The 22160-nt window shown below is 52.1% G+C and overlaps 1 protein-coding gene across 1 annotated transcript in view; it reads right to left on the reverse strand.

The window, feature by feature from the left end:
* Nucleotides 1–22160, reverse strand: part of SCARA5 (scavenger receptor class A member 5) — a 121036-nt gene that overhangs the window by 3171 nt on the left and 95705 nt on the right. The window contains exon 8 of the mRNA XM_059071348.2: nucleotides 9894–10088. Coding sequence (XP_058927331.1) covers nucleotides 9894–10088 — 195 coding nt within the window. The remainder of the gene's footprint in view (nucleotides 1–9893; nucleotides 10089–22160) is intronic.

Consider the following 22160-nt stretch of genomic DNA (forward strand, 5'->3'; position numbering starts at 1 on the left):
CAGACCCTGGGTTGGACAGATCCAGCGCCCCGTAAGTATCTCAAGTATGTCAGTACCAACATTACCTTCAATCTTTTGAAATTTAAAGCAGACCGTCTCTTTCTATGAGCTCAAAACAGTGGTACTTTGAGTGACAGGGGATCCCAGAATTTCACATTATAACCAGACATCTATGTAATGACAGGCAGAAGCGTCCCTAACCACAAGTAATTAGGTCAAGTTCCCAGAATGCAAGGTCCCTAAGACAATCTAGCTGAGTTTTGCCTGTCTGTTCACTCAGCTCTTAAGGGGACCAACCTACCGGTCTGAAGATACCCATGCAGGGGAGCCTTTAGGAGGCTTTCCCAAGATTCTACCTGAGTCTCAAGAGACATAAACTTGGCACTGAGGTCCCTTACTGAATGTCAGGGGAATAGGGCAGCTGGGTGAGGCTCCAAGGGAATGGAGAGGGCTTGTCTGGGGTCAGAGGGGTCAGTGGAGAGGGGAGAAGTCACCTAGAGCCCCCACTGATGAACTGGCAGGGCCATCACCCATGGTTCAGGTGGGCTCTCTGGGCTGATGGCCAAGGAAGGTCTCCAATGGTGGCAGCTCACTTGGGAGCCCTCTGGAAGGATGCCTGAGCTTCAGGGCTCCCACCTCCCATGGAAGCAGTAGCTTAGAGCTTCGCTACTCAAAGCGTGGTCCTAGACCAGTAGCACCAGCGTTCCCCAGAGCTTGCCCAAACTGCAGAACCTCAGGCCCCACCCAAGACCTACTGAAGCAGAACCTACATTTGAAGCAAGTGGTTCTGCATTGACGTTTGAGAAGCCGAAATAGGTACAGCAGAAATTGGGCTTTACAATAAGTAGAATAAATCTCAATTCAACTCTCAGCCCCATCTAGGAAGACCATTTCAGTTGTAAAACCGGGAAGGGATTCCCGAAATATGAGACTTTTCGTGCTAAAGCTGGGTAGGTTCTGGGTAAACCGGGATGGCTGGTCACTCCAGCACCCTGACTTGTTAGGTCTATGAGCCGGCACCAAAAATCGTGGGGTCCAAGGTCATAAACTGGGTTCCAACATTACTGACTTTGTCAACCTGGGCAAGTTCAATGAGGTAACCTGTACTCCTGTATTTTGTTTTTTGTGGTGTTTTTGGCCACACTGCATGGCATGTGGGATCTGAGTTCCCCAACCAGGGATGGAACCTGAGCCCCCTGCACTGGAAGGGCAGGGTCTTAACCACTGGACCACCAGGGATGTCCCAAGAGAATATATATATATTTTTTTGCCACACCGTGTGGCTTGTGGGATCTTAGTTCCCCGACCAGGGATTGAACCCGGGCCCTCGGCAGTGAGAGCACAGAGTCCTAACCCCTGGACCACCAGGGAATTCCCAGTTCCTGTATTTTAAAGGGCTTTCAAATGCACCAAAACCTTATACGAAAGGTAGCTCAGGGATTAGCACTGCACCCTGACCCTACCCCCATCTCCTCCCTGTCCCAACTCTCAGCAGCTAAACAACCTCTCCTTTTAGAGGAATTGTCAGGACTAATTATTAAACCCCTTAAAACTGTCACTCACCCTTGGATTGCATGGGAAATCCCTTTACAAAGAGCATCAAGGGAACACCTAAACCATTTTGCTGCCCACGAAATCGACCGCATGAACTAAGTGGTTTGGACATATTTTTCATGTTGAGATTTTCAGCATCTGTTGTCATGGGAATACCAAGGAGTGAATTCAGAAACAGAGCTGGGAGGAGAGGCCTCCTTCTGCTGTCTTTTTGGATGTTATTTCTTCATCAGAGCCTCTTCCCTAGCCGGATACAGTGTGCCTCTTACACAATAAGCTCTTTGAGGCCGAGCAAAAATTCTCAGATTAAATGTCTCCTGGAAAACACATCAGTTTACAAATTACCCTTCCTTGGGCTACAGGCCCAAGAGCTCTGCGGGATTAGTCACATCCAAAACAAATAAAGAAGCAAATGAAGGAGACCGACAAATACAGAACAGGCCCCAAGGTTGCGAGCCCAAACGCATAAACAGGATCACGAGACTCCAAACTCTAGCCGGTGTTTGGCTAGGGAGTTCTGGCTAACGTTCAGTCATGGAAGAGCTAATAAAATGAGAAAAGCGTTGTTAAATCAGCAGCACTGAATATCTTCAGTTACTGGGACATCGCTGAGGGGCCTATGAACCCGAAGACCGTTTCGGCTCCTTGCCAGGTCAGAGGAGCTAGCACTGCCATGACTCCAGGTACCAATCAGCCTCTTAGCTTTAGAGCTGACACCTGATACTCTCAACGTGTGGCCCAAGGACCAGGAAGTCAGTATCACCTGGGAGGTTGTTAGCAACACAGAGTCTTGGGACCCCCGGACCCGAATCAGAGTCTGCATTGTAACGAGATCTCCTAGACTCAGGCATGCATTCAGGTCTGAGAAGCCCTGCTCTAGATTAGGCCAGCCGCTCCACACCAGTCTCTCTGTGAGCTCCATAACATGCCCCATCAGGTAAGCGGGGAAGGGGGTACTCTGCTCTCCACTGTACGGTCAGAAAAATTAAACAACAGGGTGAGGTCTTTACCTTGAGGAGGAAAAACTGGGACTAGAGGCCAGGTCTTCTGACTCTTAGAGCTGTTGGAAGGTGATATTGTTGGGATGCATAAGTGGAGATTTTATTTTATCCTTATTCATTCATTCACTCAACAAGTAGTTAAGAGTCTACTCCATGCGAAGCACTATTCTGGGTGTACGGACTACATCAATGAACAAAAAATGATTAAAGAAAAACACACTGTTGGTGGGAATGTAAACTGGTGTAGTCACTGTGGAGAACAGTATGGAGATTTCTCAAAAAACGAAAAATAGAACTACTATATGACCCAGGAATCCCACTCCTGGGTACATACCTGAAAAAAAAAAAAAAAACACTAACCTGAAAGATACATACACCCCAATGTGCATAGCAGCATTATTTACAATGGCCAAGACACGGAAGCAACCTAAGTGTGCATCAACAGATGGATAGATAAAGAAGCTGTGGTATATCTATACAATGGAATACTACTCAGCTATAAAAAAGAATGAAATTTTGCCATTTGCAGTAACACTGATGAACTTGGAGGCCATTATTCTAAGTGAAATAAGTCAGACAGAGACAAATAGTGTATTATATCACTTATAAGTGGAATCTAAAAACTCCATCAAGCTAGTGAATATAACGAAAAAGAAGCAGACTCACAGATATAGAGAACAAGTTAGTGGTTACCAGTGGGAGGGGAGGGTCAATACAGGGGTGGAGAACTAGGAGGTACAAACTACCGGCTGTAAGATAAGCTGAAGGATGTATTACTGGGTTGGCCAAAAAGTTCGTTTGGTTAGTGAAAACGCTGTCCAATAAAGCTCTTCGTGAAAACGAAAAATGTGTCTTTTATTTTTACTTAAAACTGAACGAATTATTTGGCCAACCCAATATATCACATGCGGAGTACAGCCAATATTTTGTTATAACTGTAAAGGGAAAGCAACCTTTCAAAATTGTATAAACACAAAACAAAAATCTCTGCTTCATGGAACAAACATCTGAGCTGCTGCATGTTTATTTGAGTAATATTAATAGAAGGAATTGAGGTAGGAAGTAGATGGGCCCCTGGCCTGGACAGCTGGTGTTTGTCAAGGGCAGTAAAATTGAAGCTTTGTTTTCCCCCAGACACTCCAAGGACAAAGTTAGTGGCAAAAACTGAGCTCTGCTGAAGTAAAGAGATAAGATGACTATTCCTGAGGTTCAGAAAAACTCCCTGAACTGCACAGGCACATTAAGACTCCTTGGGGAGGTCAAAAAGGAGGGGGTGCCACCCCATAATAGGTGATGCCAAGACCCCCATAGGCCTCTGCAGTGGGATCCATCTTAGCAGAAAGTTAGCACGCATGTTGGGGGGAGTCCTAGGACAGGTCAGGCGTGGAATAAGAGACAAGAAATTGGCCAAAGGTAATCAAAGACCCGGAAGGACTGCCCTAAATAAATGATTTAAATCACCTCTTTACTGCGCTCCTCATTAGAAGACGCCTACACGCTTTCTCTCCAGGTGTGTATTTCTGCCCTGCTTCAGTCTCTAAGAAACTGTTTCTCTGCGTGCTCTCTCATTTGTTGTGCTGTGTCTCTAATAAGAAACTTTGTACCTGTTTTTACAGTTTTTGCCTCCTTGAAACATTCTTGCTCTCAAATGGGGGCAAGAGCCAGGGCCACTTAGCTTCTAGCCTCTGGCCCCTGGTGGTCTAGCGGCTAGGATTCCTGGCTTTCATCCCGGCTACCCAGGTTCAGCTCCTGGGCAGGGAACTAAGATCCTGCTTCAAGCCACCACTCACTGCTGCCTCTCTGAGATCAGAATGAGTTACACTGAGCCTCACACAGGGACAGGCAGGATGGCTATCACACAGATATTTAAGAGGTAGGAAAATTAAGGCCCCAGAAAGGTTAAGTGACCTGTCCCACGACTATTAAGGGGATGAGATCATGACCCAGGCCCCTGACGTCCAGCCAGTCCAGTCCCCATTCCTTATAGAACCACATACACGGCACACAGCACAAATCACCAAGCCAGGAGGCTGCAAACCCAATTCGACCTACTGCCTGCTTTTGTAAATAAAGTTTTATTGGAACACAGAGCCTCCCTGCCCCCAGTCTGATTACATTTCGTCTGTAGTTGCTTTTATGCTACAACTACAGAGCTGAGTAGTTGTGAGAGCGACCATCTGGCCCACAAAGCCCAAAATATTTACTCCCTGGCCCTTTAATGTTTGCTGACCCTTGCACTAAGCCACCGCCCAGTTATTTGACTTTTTTTTTTTTTTTTTTTTTGGTACGCGGACCTCTCACTGCTGTGGCCTCTCCCGTTGCGGAGCACAGGCTCCGCGGCCATGGCTCACGGGCCCAGCCGCTCCGCGGCATGTGGGATCTTCCCGGACCCGGGCACGAACCCATGTTCCCTGCATCGGCAGGCGGATTCTCAACCACTGCGCCACCAGGGAAGCCCTTGACTTTTATCTTAGAAAAAAAAGGGCAAAAAAATGCTAATAATATAATTAAAAGAGAACACTCCCAATTCTGTCCACCCACTCCCACCTACAAATCTGTATGCATTTGTACCCATCCTCAGCTCCTTTTGTCTGTCTCTCTGTCTCAAAGAAAGATTTTCTTGGCGGGTCCAGGACTCATTTCCCAGCAGTGCTACGGTGGTCTCACCCCCTCCATCTCCTCCTGGACCCTGCTCCAGCCATCACCCTCTATCTTCCTGATCTGCACTCATTCCCTCTCCAACAGCTCTTGGACCAATTAAAAAAAAAAAAAAAAAATCTCCAAGTCTTTCTCATGTGGGTCTTTCCTTGCTTTTTTCCCAGGGAAACTGATAATTCAATTATTGAGCCCCGTCCAGGAAAACTTTTATGGTGCCAGACCACAGAGAGCACTGCCAGGGTGTGGCAGTCTCTTGTGTGACCCCTGAGGAGCACGCAGGTTTGGCAGAAGTTTCTTCCTTCCTTCTCCCCTCGCGTCCTCCCCCCGTCCCTCCTCCCTCCCTCCCACATTTATCCAGTACCTATCACATCCCAGGCACAGTCCCGGGTTTTGGAGCTCTGCCCTCAAGGCGTTCCCACATACCTCGGGCGATCAGGAGCGCGTGAGAGGTACGCGCGGGGGATGCCACGGGAGCAGAGGGGGTACCTACACCACGGGCTGGGGTGGAGCGGCAAAGCTCCCCTCAGGAGGCGATCATTGAGCTGACTTTAACAGCTGGGGAGGGATTAGCTAGGTGAAGAGGAGGGAAAGGCATTCCAGACCCAAGGAACAGCACGTGAGAGGGAGCCGGGAAACCGCTGTGTGAGCTCAGCTAAGGGATGCACAGCCAGAGGCGGGTAGGCGTGTGAGGACTGGCCTTGGGCACTGAGCTAAGGAAACCAAATTTGATCCTGAGAGCAGGGAAGACCCACTGAGCATCGGGCAGGGGAGTGACAGAGGCAGGAGCTCATTTTAGAAAGATCCCTGGCAGCCTGGAGGAGGAAGGCAAAGTAGGCAGCCTGGAGGGGAACAGGGGCAGCGGTGTGGGAAGCAGCTCGTGGAGGACGCCCCCATCTCCACCCAACAAGCAGCAAACAAATGTGCACCGCAGGGCCTGCACTGTGCTAACTGCTCACCGTGTGGGATCTCATTTCGAGTCTGCCATCATCCTGCAAAAGTGGAGGCACGGAAGCCTGGAGAGGTTAAGAAACCTGCTCCAGGTCACCGGCTAGTAAGTGGCACATATGGGATGCTAGCTTGGCTTTGACCCAGAGACTGAGCTCCTACCCACTGCGCTACCCAGCCCGAGCTCCTAACGCAAGAGCAGAGGGGACAGAGAGGAGAGGACAGAGTCAAGGGGCCAGAGATGTTGACACTGGTAGCATCTGTTAAGACTCAGGGACCCAGCAGATAAGGGACACGGGAAGTGGGTGAGGGTGCGAGAAGGAACGGGTCTGCAGACCTGGCTGGCAGGGCAGGAAGCACAGCCGGAAGAGAAACAGAGTGGATGCAGAGCGGGGCGGGCCGGGGTCTTGGGAGCCTCCGTGAGGCTGAGGGTGAGCGGACTGGGACTGGGAATCGGGGCACCTGCATGACGGGAGGCTGTGGTCAGAGGGGCGCTGGGAACTGACGCAAACCCTGCCAGCTGCCAGGAGGGGCGGGCTTCCTCGCCCTCTGCCCCCAGCTGCTAGGGCAGGATAGCCCTTCCAACAGTTTAAGATCTGTGAACATGTCTGTGCCCCAGTGCTGAGCCTAGCGCCTGCCCATAGAAAGTGCCAGAAGCTGCTGTGGGAAGAAGGGACTGCAGCCGGCCTAGGAGGATGGGTGCCAGGCAAGCCCCATCCCTTCCCCGGCCCCCATTTCCCTCTGTGCACCCATGAGTAACACCTGGCCTGCCTACCTGTCCAGGCCTCGAATGTCACGTGACCTAAGTTATTGGATGATGATGGAAAAGTACGGTGCAAATTTGATGCTGATGTGGAAGCGAGTCTGGCTTCCCACTGACTGGTTTGAAGACTTGAGTGGTGGGAATTCCCTAGCGGTCCAGTGGTTAGGACTCGATACTTTCACTGCCGCGGACCCGGGTTCGATCCCTGGTTGGGGAACTAAGATCCCACAAGCCGTGCAGTGCGGCCAAAAAAAAAAAAAAAAAATCCAGTGGCAATCGAAGAGCTTCCCTTCACACCATACAATAGAAAAATCAAGGCAGGATGAAAAAGAGTTTTAGGCTAACCCTGCCCATGACATTCAAATGACCTAATGTGGCTTCACTAAAAGAGTTTATGATTTCCCCCCACACACACACACACAAAGGGTTACTTCCACTTATTAGGGAGGAGCCCTCACTGGAGCCAAAAAAGGAAAACGAGGACCGTTCCCACTGTTTCTGTTCCTCCTGCAAACAGAAATGGCAGTTTTCCTTGAAGAAAACAGGCTGAGACCCAGCACAGAGCTTTAGATGGGAGGGAAGCACTCTCCCCCGAGTGGGCTGCCCTCCGTGGAGCTGGACCCTTTGAACTCCCCACGCGCTGGCCTTGAGGTCGAGAGGCCAGGACGCTGGGGTCAACTGGCCACTCTCCGCCAGCTGTCACAACACATTTCACAAGAGTCACTTCAGTGAGTGTGATTGTCTTGTCTGCTCAGACCGGGTGGCTTCTAAACAACAGACATTTATTTCTCACGGTTCTGGAGGCTGCCAAGTCCAAGATCAGGGCGCCTGCATGTTCCGGTTCTAGGGAAGGGCCCTCTTCCGGCTTGTAGGCTACTGTATGTCCTCACGGAAGCAGGAGGGAGCTCTCTGAGGTCCCTTTTATAAGGGCACCGGTCCCATTATGAGGGCTCTGCTCATGACCTGATCACCCCTCAAAGGCTCCACCTTCTGATACCATCACATTGGGGCTAAGGATTCCAACATATGAATTTGGTGGGCGGGGGTGGGGGCGGGGCGACACCAACGTTCGGTCTGCAACAGTGACTGAGGTCTAGGGGACAAGATTCTGAGCCAGGATTGTGGCAATCCAAAGTGGGCATGAGAAGAAAGGCAGCGGTGGAGCGGAGGGTTCCATGGCTAGTTGGGATGTGACCCGGCTCCATGGCCCCGTCTGAAATGGATGCCCCTCCTCTCACCATGAGGCCCTTCACCATTTAGCACAGTGGGCTGGGCCGCCGTGGTCTCAGGTAAGACGGCAAACGCTCCGTGACACAAGTAGCCTCCATAGCGGGGCCAGCGGTCCCTCCACGGGTCACCAGGGGACCTGGCAACTGAGTGTGAGCGGGTCAGTCCGAATCCCTCCCCGCACCTGCCGGAATGCAGGTCCTCGTGACAGGTGAGCACAAGTATTTCACGTGCCAGGGGCCCAAGCTGGAAGGCACGTCACAGAGTCTGTAAAAGCCCCTTTAAGTTACAGACGGGACACCAAGATCCAGGGTGAGGGGGCAACGAGGTCACACAGTCGGGCACAGCACGTTATTATACAGGGGCAGGGAACACTGTCTGCAAGCAGGTGGGACATTCGTCTTAGTTGTGAGTCAACACGGGTTTCTCTGAGTTCGAGGTCCGATGAAGGACAAAGCATTTGTGAGGGTGAGTATTTATATTTGAGGGTGAACGTGTGGTGTGCTGTGTGTGTAGCTGCAGTGCTATGGGCTGAATTGTGTCCCCCCCCAAATTCCTATGTGGAAGTCCTAACCCCCAGGACCTCCGAATGCGCCTGTCTTTGGACCCGGTGATTCAGGATAAATGAGGTCATTAGAGGGGCCCTAATCCAATATGACTGGTGTCCTTCTAAGAGGAAGAGACACAGACCCACACAGAGGGATGACCGTGTGAGGACACAGGGGGAAGGTGTCCCCCTACAAGCCAAGGAGAGAGGCCTCAGGAGAAACCAGACCTGACAACACCTTGATCTTGGACTTCTAGCCTCTAGAACTGTGAGAAAATAAATGTCTGCAGTTTAAGTCCTACAGTCTGTGGTATTTGTTACAGCAGCTGAGCAGACTAATACAGAGAACTAGCCTGAGGCGAAGACACAGTGCTGTGGATCGAGACTGGAGCCGGGGTAGAGCCAACCTCTTTGCAATAGGAAAGGGACACATGGCTCAAATCAGCCATCCGCCCAGGAAGGGTCTGCACCTCTCCCTCAAACTCTCTTGTACCGTCTGATCCTGTCAAAGGAAAGCAACCCAAATGGTGAAGACTGCCGAAATCTCTTCCCCTGAGGATGAGATGAAGTGTCTGGAGATCTTCACCTGAAGAAGAAAAGACTCACAAGAGGAGCAGGGACAGCCAGCAGAGTGGATAAGAGAACGAACTCCCGAGCTACCTGCTTGGGTCTGAACCTGGGCTCTGTGCCATTTGCTAGCTGTGTGACCTTGGACAAGTTATCCAGCCTCTCTGTGCCACTGTTTCCGCACATGGAAAATGGGGATGATAGCTGTACCTGCTTCCTAGTGTGGTAAGGATTACATGAGTGAGTGAATATTTTCAACATGTTTAGAACCGAGCCTGGCACACAGGCAGTGCTATCTAAGCACTGAATAGTAACAAAAATGTAATCGGGACAAATGGGCGTAGGATTAGATAAGAGCCCTGAGATGCAGGGCTGAAAACGGGGGCCAGGAGGAGACCAAACAAGAAAGGGAGTCAATTCAAGGGAAGGAAGAATGTTCTAATAAGCATGGTCTGCCTGAAGACAGACCAGCTCGCTTGGGGGCCGTGAGCATCCCGCGGTCATGGTGGGAGGGATCCAGGCAGAGCCCGGCCGACACTGGCAGGACCGCTGTCAAGGGGATGCTGGACAGGAGGGCAGGCCGAGGCCTCCGGGACCCTCGCCCCACGTTCTCCCCCTCCGGGTGCCCTACCTTGTCCGAACTGAGCCGTCCGGTGCACGTCCTCGGCGCTGGGGAAGCCCAGCATGCGGCACACCACGTCCCCGTCCTTCCTGTCCCAGCCGTCGTCGCACACGGTGCCCCAGCGCCGCTCGTGGTACACCTCCACGCGGCCCTGGTGTGGGCCCGAGCCGTTCACCAGCCGGACCATCAAGGCCTCCATGCCACCTGCCGGGAGCAGCGCAGGGTCACGGGTCACTACCCGAGCTGGACACACTGGGGCCCCGCCCGGGGACCGCCCCCCGACTCCCCGCCCCCACCCGGCATAGGAGAGGGGAGCTGGGGCTGCAGCCGAAGCGGAGCCGGCAGCCAGCAGAAACCGTGGTGTCACCCCTGCCCGTTATCACCCCTGCCCGTCTTCTCTCCACCTTTTTTTTTTAAATACTTTTTTTTTTTTTTTTTTTTTTTTATGGTACGCGGGCCTCTCACTGTTGTGGCCTCCCCCGTCGCGGAGCATAGGCTCCGGAGGCGCAGGCTCAGCGGCCATGGCTCACGGGCCTAAGCCGCTCCGCGGCATGTGGGATCTTCCCGGACCGGGGCAGGAACCCGCGTCTCCTGCATCGGCAGGCGGATTCTCAACCACTGCGCCACCAGGGAAGCCCAATTTTTTTTTTTTTTTTTGATAGCAAAATTGAGAAGGAGGTACAAAGATTTCCCGTAGACCTCCTCCCCCCTCCCCCCCATGCACAGCCCCCTTCGCCACTATCAACACCTCCACCACGGCGGCAATCTGTGAACCCACAATGACACGTCATCATCACCCAGAGTCGACAGTTTACACTAGGGTTCACTCTTGGTGTTGTCCACTCTATGCTTCGGGCAGGTGTCTAATGACACGTATCCATCATTACAGTAACCTACACAACAGTCTCACTGCCCTGAAAGTCCTCTGTGCTCCGCCTGTTCACCTGCCACCCCACCTCCTAACCTCTGGCAACCGCTGATCTCTCTCCTGTCTCCATAGTTTTGCCTTCTCCAGAATGTCACAGAGTTGGAATCATACGGTATGCAGTCTTTTCAGATTGGCCTCTTTCACTTAGTCATATGCATTTAAGGTTCCTCCACGTCTCTTCGTGGCTTGATGGCGCATTTCTTTCTAGCGCTGAATAACGTTCCATTGTCTGGATGTCCTACAGTTTAGTTATCTATCCACCCACTGAAGGATCCCTTGGAAGCAACGATGACTAAAGCTGTTACAAACATTCCTGTGCAGATTTCTGTGTAGACGTAAGTTTTCAACTCGTTTGGGTAAATACCAAGGAGCAGGATTGTTGGATTCCTCTCTACCTTTTTTTTTTTTTTTTTTTTTTTTTTTGCGGTATTCGGGCCTCTCACTGTTGTGGCCTCTCCCATTGCGGAGCACAGGCTCCGGATGCGCAGGCGCAGCGGCCATGGCTCACGAGCTTAGTTGCTCCGCGGCACGTGGGATCTTCCCGGACCAGGGCACGAACCCGTGTCTCCTGCATCGGCAGGCGGATTCTCAACCACTGCGCCACCAGGGAAGCCCCTCTCTACCTTTTGACACCTGGTGACCAGCAGTCAGGCCTGCCAGAGAGGTGGGTGAAGGGGAACAGAGGAAATCAAGGGATGGTCAAGGCTTTGTGAACAGGGGGCCCTGCTGCGTAGTTTAGTAGGTGGGGAGGTCCCCAAGGAGTGTCTCAGCCCTGCGCTGTCAACTGCGTCCACCTTCCCACTAGGCTGTCAGCACGGAAGTGTTTGAAGCCAGACAGACCTGGGTGTGAATTCTGGCTCTGTCCCTTCCTACCTGTTAAGTGGGGGACAGTAATTCATCAAATCTGAAAAGCCGCTGTTTTGTAAGGCCCATCACCATTTTACAGGCTACTAAGAAGGAAGAAGCTTTGCCAGTTACAGTGGCAGGCTGTACCTATCGCTACAGGCTTCCAGGTTTCAGAGACGTGAAAATGTGCGTCACAGAATCAGTGAAATACAGCAATAGATGTAAAGAGCTTAGAACGGCGCCTGGCACATACAAGACTCTTCTTTCTACCTGAACGACCTTAAGAAAGTCTTCTAGACTCTCGGAGGGCATTGCCCCAACTGTGACATGGGGACAACGCATAGGGCTGTTTTGCAGACTAAGTGAAATGACCTGCGTAAGGCTCCAAGCACGGTGCCTGGCACATAGTAGGAAATAAGCAAGTCCTAGTTTGCAACCCCCGATCCCCATCTCTGATGGCTGAAGCCATGTCACGTTCATCTATAAACTGTGTTCAGCACAGAGTTTGGCTGCAGGAAATGTACAGTAAACGTTTGCTACATCGATGAAAGAGTGAAGATTCATTCTTCTGCATTACAAAGCAAGGCGTTACTTCTCCAAGGGGAGCAGTCGAAAAAAGCCTTTGGATCATCTCAAAGCCAGGGTTTGGCTGGAGAGTTACAGCGTCAGGGGGATACACACCGTTAGTGCCAGAGCTGGGATGGCAGCTTGGGTCTACCGATGTGTCACCTAAGGTCCTTTCACCAACCTACCTGCCATGCCATGAGTTGGGGGGGGCAGGTACCTTCACCCCTCAGGGACCTGAGCTTCCTCTTGACAAGATATTGGAGTGGTCACCGAGTCTTAAGTATGGCCACACATCAAAACCATTAGTAACGCCTGTGAAAAGGCAGATTCCTGGGCCCACTCAGACCTACTGGATCAGAATCTTGGTGGCAGGAGTCAGGGATCTGTATTTTTTACCAGTGTCCCAAATGACTGTGAGGTAATCTACATTTGTGGAGTGGCCTTTGGGAGCGATGGTATTAGGTGATCTGTAAGGTTCCTTCCGGCTCCATGGCTCAGTGATTCCAAGACCAAGGATGAGGTCAAGTTGCCACTTTTGCAGCCAGAAGCTGCCTGGACACGTGGGGTGGAGACGGGTACAACTGTGCTGTGACACAGTGACAAGTGTGTGATACGATGCAGGAAAACCCTTCCACGAACTGCCAGTGAAAATAGCAAACCTGGACTTCCCTGGTGGCGCAGTGGTTAAGAATCCGCCTGCCAATGCAGGGGACATGGGTTCAATCCCTGGTCCAGGAAGATCCCATATGGCAGGAGCTACTGAGCCTGTGCTCTAGAGCCCATGAGCCACAACTACTGAATCTGCATGCCACAACTACTGAAGCCCACATGCCTAGAGCCTGTGCTTCGCAACAAAGACAAGCCACCGTAATGAGAAGCACGTGCACCGCAACGGAGTAGCCCCAGCTCGCTGCAACTAGAAAAAGCCTGTGCACAGCAACAAAGACCCAATGCAGCCAAAAATAAATAGATTAATTAATTAATTTTTTAAAGTCCTTATCTTAAAAAAAAAAAAGAAAGTAAATAGCAAACCCAATCAAGTTCTGCTCCTAAAGTACTGCACCCTTGGACTATGTTTTTGTCTTTCTTTTCTTGACCGGCTGGACTAGGGGATTCCCTCTTCTAATGACTGTGACTTGGCAAAGACCTTTTTTTAAAAAAATAAATTTATTTATTTATTTATTTTTGGCTGTGTTGGGTCTTTGTTGCTGCATGCGGGCCTTCTCTAGTTGCAGCGAACGGGGGCTACTCTTCGTTGCAGCATGTGGGCTTCTCATTGCAGTGGCTTCTCTTGTTGTGGCGTACAGGCTCTAGGTGCCCGGGCTTCAGCAGTTGTGGCTCGTGGGCTCTAGAGCGCAGGCTCAGGAGTTGTGGTGCACGAGCTTAGTTGCTCCGCAGCACGTGGGACTTTCCCAGACCAGGGCTCGAACCTGTGTCCCTTGCATTGGCAGGTGGATTCTTAACCACTGCGCCACCAGGGAAGTCCTGGCAGAGACCTTTATAGGCTCCTGGAGGAGGTGGCAGAATTGATAAACCCCACATCTGTGCCACATGGGAAACGAGAGGAATTAGAACTGGCTGCGTGTCTGTTTTGAGTTGCCCAGGCTAGGAAAACCCCAGAATATTCTGCACAGGGGGGCCAAAGAAGTCCCCAGGAGACCACACCATTCCCAAGATGCTGCAAGAGTACAGTGTGATGGCATGGAAAGGCTCCTGGAAAAGTTTAATTCCATTTTCTATGCATCCTTCATCCCTGACTATTCTCCCCACGTGGGTTTACAAGCTCCAGCCAGGTTACCAGAAAAGGCTGAGGACAAGAAAGAGAGTGCAGGAATCCTGGAGACAGAAAACACAGAGAGAAGCAGGATGCAGAGGCCAGGTCTGAGACAGGGACGCTCCCCTGGGAGCCGTCATGACAAGCTAACCTGGTGCCGGCAGCAGCAAAGGAGGCCTGGCTGCGGGTCAGGGGTTGGCCCTGGTGGGTTGGCCGAGGCTGAGATGTCAGCCTTGATTTCTCCCAGACCCACCTCACCTCTGTCACCACACTGTCACAGTGGCAGTGGGCCAGGCCAGGCCAGGAGGCCTCCAACAGCAGCCCCCGTGTGAGGTCATCAGTAGAGGGAGAAGGGTCAGGAGGATGCTGTGTGTCCCAGAGCAGGCCAAGCAGCATTCAGGGTCCAAATAACAGGAAGAAGCTGGGGGGAGTGCGGGCAAGCAGGGCTGACGTTCAGAGATTCCCCCTTAATCTCTCCACTCTGGCCAGCCTGAACTCACTCTGTTCACTTCTTTGTTTTGCCAAAAAAGTGATCATCTACTAGGGGCTTTGTCCTGTTCTAGGAGCTACGGATACATCCACGAACAAAGTCTCTGCCCTCGTGGACTGATATTGTAGTGGGAGAGACTAGCAATAAAGCCAGGAAACAAATAAAAATATGACTATGGCCACATAGTGATGCATAGATGGGAACAGAAGCACAGGAAGGGAATGGAGCGTGGAGGGGGCGCCATCTTGGACGGGGAGACAAGGAAGGGAATGGATCATGGTGAGGTCACCATCTTGGGCGGGGAGACAAGGAAGGGAATGGATCATGGTGAGGTCACCATCTTGGGCGGGGAGACAAGGAAGGGAATGGATCATGGTGAGGTCAACATCTTGGGCGGGGAGACAAGGAAGGGAATGGATCGTGGTGAGGTCACCATCTTGGGCGGGGAGACAAGGAAGGGAATGGATCATGGGCGGGGTCACCATCCTGGATGGGGAGACAAGGAAGGGGGCATGGAAGGGGGCACCATCCTGGATGGGGAGACAAGGAAGGGAATGGATCGTTGGGGGGGCACCATCTTGGGCGGGGAGACAAGGAAGGCCTTGAGTGGAGACCTGAATGAGCAGAGGGCGAACATGGACCTCCCCCCACCCTCCAACTCAGAAAAGCCCATGTCTGTATCTGGCCTAAGATTTTCACGTCCTTTAAATCTCAGCTTGAATGTCACATCTCTCAGAAAGCCTTCTGTGGTCCCCCCATACCTGGCCACAGCCCCTTCTGTGGCCATACTCATCACTCCATGTAATAATTGCCTGTTTATTCTTTGGGACACTGTAAGCATTCTGAAGACAGGTCGCGTGGCCTGATACAGTGCCTGGTACGTCAAGATGCCCAAGCTGGGCTAAATGAAGGCATGCACGAATGAATGCACTCGGATAGTATATACCCCGGCGGGCAAGTCCTGTCTAGTGGTCCCCAGAGCCAACGGCGTTGGTGGGAGCCTGAGGAGAGTCAGCATCAGGGCTACCAGTGTTTCCAGCACCCTCTTTATTACATCACAGCCACTTCTACTAAGTCCCCTCACTGATGGCTTCTTTCCGTGGGACGGTCCTGGATTCTGGACCCAGAATTCAAGCTATTGGTACAAGGACCATACATTCCAAATGAGAAAATAAGGCTGTGGTCTGTCATGTGATTATAGTGAGTGCTGAAGGAAATCTGGAGAGCATCAGTGGATGCTGAAATATTAGAATTCCCAGGAGGCTTCAATGTATAGGGAAGTGGCAAAAGAATATTTGGAAACAGGTCAACTTCCAAAAAGTGGAAACATATGGTAACCATAATTATGGGACTCACAGCCTCAATTTCAAGGATGTTCCTGGTCTATGCCCCGTGCTCCCCACACATCAAGCAAGGTCAGAGCCCCCATCAGTCCTGTGGCTGTGTGTCCCCCGCACCCCACACACCCAGACCCCAGGGTTGCCTCATCAAGCACTGGAGCCTGTTCCTTGTCACTTGTTCCCAGGTCCCCCCGATCCAGGGCTTCTCCCTGGACGGAGGCTGAGCACAGTTCCCTGCCTACGGGATCGGAAGATGCTGCATGCCCCCCAAAGAATCAATGAGGCACATCTTGGTCTAGCTCCATCTTACAGAACATGGCACAAAGCTGTAATTTTTTAATCCTTTCTTCCCCCTAACAAAAGCCCATCCCTGTGGAAAACTCCCTTAGGAAACCTGTGGCTGAGATTTGACCTGATTATGATGCAAACTGCCCCAATTCAGGGAATCAGACAGTTTAAGGGGCCAGGAACAGAATCTCTAGCCTGCTTTGCCCTGGAAAGCTACAGGAGGGGGGGGGGGCCTGGAGGCAGCCTTTCCCAGGCTGAGCCATAATGCCACCTTCTGGAATGCACTTGCAGAATCACCCAGTGATGGCAACACTGACCCCCTCTCCAGCTGAGAAGAACGTCATGACTTGCTAAGAGGTTTGGGTTTCTGCGGGCAGAGGGTATAAACTTTGCTTTTTCCCAGCAGTTTCTGCCCTAGAGCAAAGCTTTCCCACCAAGCAACCAACCACCTATGGGAAACGCTCTTACCCCACAGCTGTGTCAGCCTGACATAATCAGATGCGGTGTCTGGGAGGCTGCCTCAGCCTGGTACGTGGCCCGCACCCCCTTACACTTCTTGTAAGGCCAGGGAGCTTATTCCTTAGACACCCACCCAGAGCGCTCCCCAAGGAGTGTGTGGGCCTATTTGGGGTCAAGGAGATGCCTCTCTTTGCACATGACAGTAGAGGAAGATGGAAGGCAGGGGTTTTGATTGTACAAAGCCCAGGCACTCCTAGGCCAGGAATCAGAGGGGATGGCCCAGGTGGGGGGCAGAGGACCTTAGGCTGTCACAACTGCATGTGACTTCCCCTAACAGCTGCCCTTGACCGACAGGCCTCTTTACTTCCTTCTTAACCTGCCACCTCGGTGAGCCCTGGGGAATCCTTCCCGAGCAAAATGTGGATCCACAACTCCACAGAACCCAGTCTGCCAAGCAAGGTTCATGTGGATATCTGAGTCTGACTCATAAAGGGAACCCCCTGAGTGAAGAGTATCAAACTCTTTCTGTTGCTCTGGGGTCCCTACTCTGCAGACTGGAACCTACCTGGACATGTGCCTACGGATTGTACGTGGAGAGGACAGTAGCGACCACCGGGCCAGCCCACATCCCACTCTCTGCAAGAAGAGCTCGGCCCGCGTTCCATCTCTGGTCTGGGAGACCCAAGCTGCAGGGAAACACCAGACCCTGTTCCTCACCAAACACCTGGAGGATGAGTGGAGGGTTTCCTGACTTGATAGCTTGTCCCAAGTCCTAGCCCACTAAGTCCTGGGCACGAGTTTTTCCTCATACCTCCCGTAGCAGGGACCCCCGCCGATGTTCTTTTTTCCCCGCTGCCCCAGATTTGGGGTCAGAGGTTCTCCCTCTTTATACAGAGAAGCAGAGAAGAGTCCCTTCCACCAAAGCCTCAACCAGCAGCATCGCTGTGACTAACAGGGGAGGAAGCTGATGGATGGAACCTAGGGCAGGAGACGGGCCCTTTCCAGCTGGGTAGCCTCCTTCCTCTCTCCCAGATCAAAGGGTTCAGTCATTTCACCAACAAGTTTCCCAGAGCAACAGTGGCTCTAATCCCTGCTCGGAGCTTCCTGCCTAGCTGCAGGGCCAGACCCCAGAAGCCACCTCCTCATTCCCTGACCTGCTCTGCTGACCCTGCCCATTACCCAGGCCACTCCTGGGGCCGACCATGAGGCCCTCCTCTTCCACCCTCCTGCAGCAGGATCGCAGGTCTGCTCCAGTTCTGACCCGGCCCCTCAGTAAAGAGGGTGGGGCTGAGGCACAGAAGAAGTCAGATGGTGGAGAAGGACAAGACATTGCGTCTGGATGAAGGAGCTTTGCATTTTCTGGAGATATCTCTAGCAGCAACTTCCTCACGCTCAGTTGTAGGCTACAGATGTCACCACTATTTGGTGCATGGAGCTACTTTTAGGTAATCGTCACACAGTCTTTAGGCTTTTCTTTTTCCTTTTTTGCTGTACCACGTGGCATGCGGGATCTTAGTAGTCCCCTGACCAGGGATTGAACCCATGTCCACTGCAGTGGAAACGCAGAGTCTTTTTTTTTTTTTTGCGATACGCGGGCCTCTCACCTTTGTGGCCTCTCCCATTGCGGAGCACAGGCTCCAGACGCGCAGGCTCAGCGGTCATGGCTCACGGGCCCAGCCGCTCCGCGGCATGTGGGATCTTCCCGGACCGGGGCACGAACCTGTGTCCCCTGCATCGGCAGGCGGACTCTCAACCACTGCGCCACCAGGGAAGCCCAAGCGCAGAGTCTTAATCGCTGGACCTCCAGGGAACTCCCTGGGCTTTTCTAACCATCACAAATGATGGAGAAGCCTAGAATTTCCCAGCTGGCAGAGACTTGGAGATCATCATAATCCAAACTCTTCATGTGATACACAAGAGAACAGAGGCCCAGAGAGGTGCTAGGTTTGCCTAAGGTCATCCCACAGTCAGTAGTAGAAGATCTTGGACTGAACTTGAGACTTCCCATTGGAACCAGTTCTCCATCTATATCTTCCTTTCTCTCCAAGTCCTTCATGTTTTTTTTGGCCATGTTGCGTGGCTTGTGGGATCTTAGTTCCCTGACCAGGGATTGAACCTGGGCCACAGCAGTGAAAGCACCAAGTCCTAACCACTGGACCACCAGGGAATTCCCTGAGTCCTTCATTCTTCATGGGATCTCTGGGCTGGGTCCACTAAGTCGGCTTCACGACTTTGATGCAAGATGTCTCTGGATGGAGGAGTCCCCTTAAAAACAAATGACTTTAACCCTCGAATAGTAATGCTTCTACCCTAAAGGCACAGAAACAATCTGGCTTCTCCTAAGTCTTCTGGGAGTTCCAAGACGGCAGGAATACCCTCAGGAAGCACAGCTACTGCCGAGTTTGTACATGAAAATGAAGATGTTGCTGTTTCCAGCTGGGGAAGGGATAAAGCTGTCTTAGCTTTCGGGAGAAGTGATAATATTCCATTGACATCCAATGTGATTCTACTTCCTGTGCACAGATGTGGGGGGCTGAAGATGCATTATCTTTATTAATGCTCTATACAATGTATGTATTTCTTTCTTCAGTTACTCATTTACTTATGGAATGCACTTATGGAATCGCGACGATATTCCAGAATTGTACTAGGCGCTAAGGCTGCACGGACAAGTAAGTATTGTCTACCCTTGAGGCACTCAAGTGAACTAACGGCCTCAAATGGATAAAACCACAGAATGTCTGAGCTGGTAGAGACCTCAGGGACTTCCCAGTCCAAACCCCTCATCTAGAGATGAGGAAACTGACGTTCACAGCTGGGATGCCAGATCCCTCCCTTTCCAGACCGCTGCTCCTTCCAGCACTGGCATTTTCAGTACCCTCAACACTTAGCCTCATGCTTGGCCGGCTGAAAAAGCTAAGTCAATGTTTGATGGCCAGGTGGGACGAGGGGCAGGTGGGTGGACGGATACATGACTTTGTCAGGGGGTCGGATCAGAATCCCCAGCTGGGCACCACCTGGTTCCTGTATCTCTCCGGTTCTAGTCTTAACCTTTGGCGCCTGGCTGTTCAGGATGGGTGCAGTGTCTACCCACTGAGCCCACCACACCAGAATGAAGACCGCGACGGGGGGCCCCGACCCCGGCTTGTATCTATTTGTGATGCTTTTCTGTAGATCATTCTAGACTCCCTATTACTGGTTGATTTCTAAACATGGGTTGACCCAGCCATGGGGACACAGAGGCTCGGAACCTGCTTCTTCTCTGGACACAAAAATGCTACAGGGCAATTCCAAACTGTCCCTGCTCAGTGCCACCAGAGGGGGTCTGGGGTGGGCCTCGTGGGGTTCGGAGGGGGGCGGTGAGCCAGGAGGAGGGGACCGGCAGGGGCCAGGCAGGGCACGCTGCCAGCGTTCTTCTTAATCCTTAGAGGCACTAAGACGCTCTCTCTTCCTCCTTTCTTCACCTGTCACACTCACTTCCCGGGGTGCTTGAGGGGATCAGTGACAAAGACCCTCTCCTTGACCAAACCCCCAGTTTCTAACAGCTCCAAGCTGCATCCCTAGGATGACCCTAGCCCCCGCTTAAAGTGCCTGCCTGAGAACACCCAAGGCTGCTAAGAGAATTTACTGTTCGTTCCAGCCGCCATCTGAAGACAGCGCCCTGTCTCCCAGCCTCCGTGGGAGGGGAGGGGCTTAACTTGAATCAGTCCCAGTTAGCAACCCACATGGGTTTCACAGGGACCAACCCCCTCCTGCTTTTAGTAATTTTTCACGTCCCTGACTCTACTGAGCCTCCACTCACCCCTCACTCCCTCACTCTCCCATTAAAATGCCCAGTCACCTCTGTACGAATCAAAGTTGAATTCAATTCCCCTTGACCTCAATGGCCCCACTACATGGGGTATATTACTGATTGAGATCTGTCCTGACCACTTTAGCACCCAGCTTTGCTTATCTTTGACATCAGGTGTGAGAAGACTGCCATTCGATAAGCTAGTCAACCTGCATGCCGTGCTCACAGCCCGTGGGCACTCCCTTTCCCACGTGTAAGGCCATGAGTGATGGATGGGTCTGGCTCAGGGGTTCGGTCCAAACCACTAGAATGATGTAGCAGGATCACCCGGACTCTCTTAGGAATCTGAGTGGGGGGCATATGCAGAGAGCTGAGACGCAGCCGAAGCAAGAAGGGGCAGGGACGGTGGAACTGACGAGCCATGTTGGACACGAACCCCAGTCCTGAAGCCCCCAGAACTGCCTGGGATTCTGAAAGAACTTCCCTTTCCGGGCTCTGCAAGGCCCACTTGTATTATGAGCCCCAGCCTTCCAGAGTCTTTCCAGGTGTCCTTACCATAAGACCCCATTACGTGAAGTGACCCAGTGAGTCTCTGGTCCTTGCTACCAAAAATGCTCAAAGGGAGCACCTGTGAATCCCACGCACCCATCTGAAAGCTGCTTAGCTGCTTTGCCTCTTCTGCGCTCGGTGGATTGGGGAATTCGGATGCAGGAAGACATGGTGGGGGTGATCCCTGTGGAGGCACCAGGGGAGAGCGGAGTGAGGCTGGCTCCGGGCTCAGGAACAGGGTCTAAATTCTGGCTCCACTATAGGACCAGACAGGACCTCTCTACACCTACCCTCTTCTTAAAATGGGTAAAATGGTGATGGTTCGCACGTGTCCAAGACTTGGCACGCCACGGGCACCCATCACTGTGAGCTCCACCCCCGGTCAGCCGCACTTCGCCCAGAAACATGTGGGTCAGCTCTGAGCCGTCTTCGGGAGTTGCTGAGGGTGGCTTGGATACCAGTAGCCCCCTCAGGGGTGTATCCTGGAAAGCCTCGTGGCAAAGCAAGCCCGCTGCCTGGGGAGCGGGAGCAGGGCGGGGCTCATCCCTCCAATTGGACGAATCTCCTCCTAGCTTCCTCTGCTCTCCCCAGGGCTCAGTTCCTGGCTTCTTAGCATATTAGGGGAGGGGGACAGGGGCGTCCGCAGAAGACTGGCTCCTGCTGTCAGCAAGTTTCTGCTCACTAATGCAAGCTGGATGTGATTCGTTAAGCAAGGCCACTCCGGAATGGTCCAGGAATGTGAAGCCAGAGCTGAGGCCACTCTGGGGCTCCCAGCACATATCTGATATGTGGGGATTCTTTTCTAAAAAACAAATATCTTTGCTCTCTTTGCCTTGTAAATGTCGATGTAGGAAAAGCAAGGTCTTAGACAAAGCAGGCTGGGTCTGCTCCAGATTCCCCTGCTTTGGCATTGAATGCCTGAGCCCCAGAGCTGGAAGGGACTCTGGATGTTGGCCTTGAACCCACCACCCCCCACCCCCCCACTTCAAATACAGGATTCCTCTCCACTCTGTACCAGGCCTGACAGCTGCTCATTTCTGCCTCTGGGGATGGAAGGGAACTTGACAGTATCTCTTGGGAATCCATTCCAGGATTTTAAAACCAACATCTGGTTTCACGCACAGGGCGCTGGCATCTCTGGAGGGCACCAGTGGTTTTCTTTCATCCAGTTACTCCCTACCTTATTTTACTCTATTTGCTTTGGGTTTCAGGGTTATAATTAGGGGGCGAGATGCAGAGTAT

Source organism: Kogia breviceps, chromosome 8 (assembly GCF_026419965.1).
Source record: "Kogia breviceps isolate mKogBre1 chromosome 8, mKogBre1 haplotype 1, whole genome shotgun sequence".
In the NCBI taxonomy this organism is placed as follows: Eukaryota; Metazoa; Chordata; class Mammalia; order Artiodactyla; family Physeteridae; genus Kogia; species Kogia breviceps.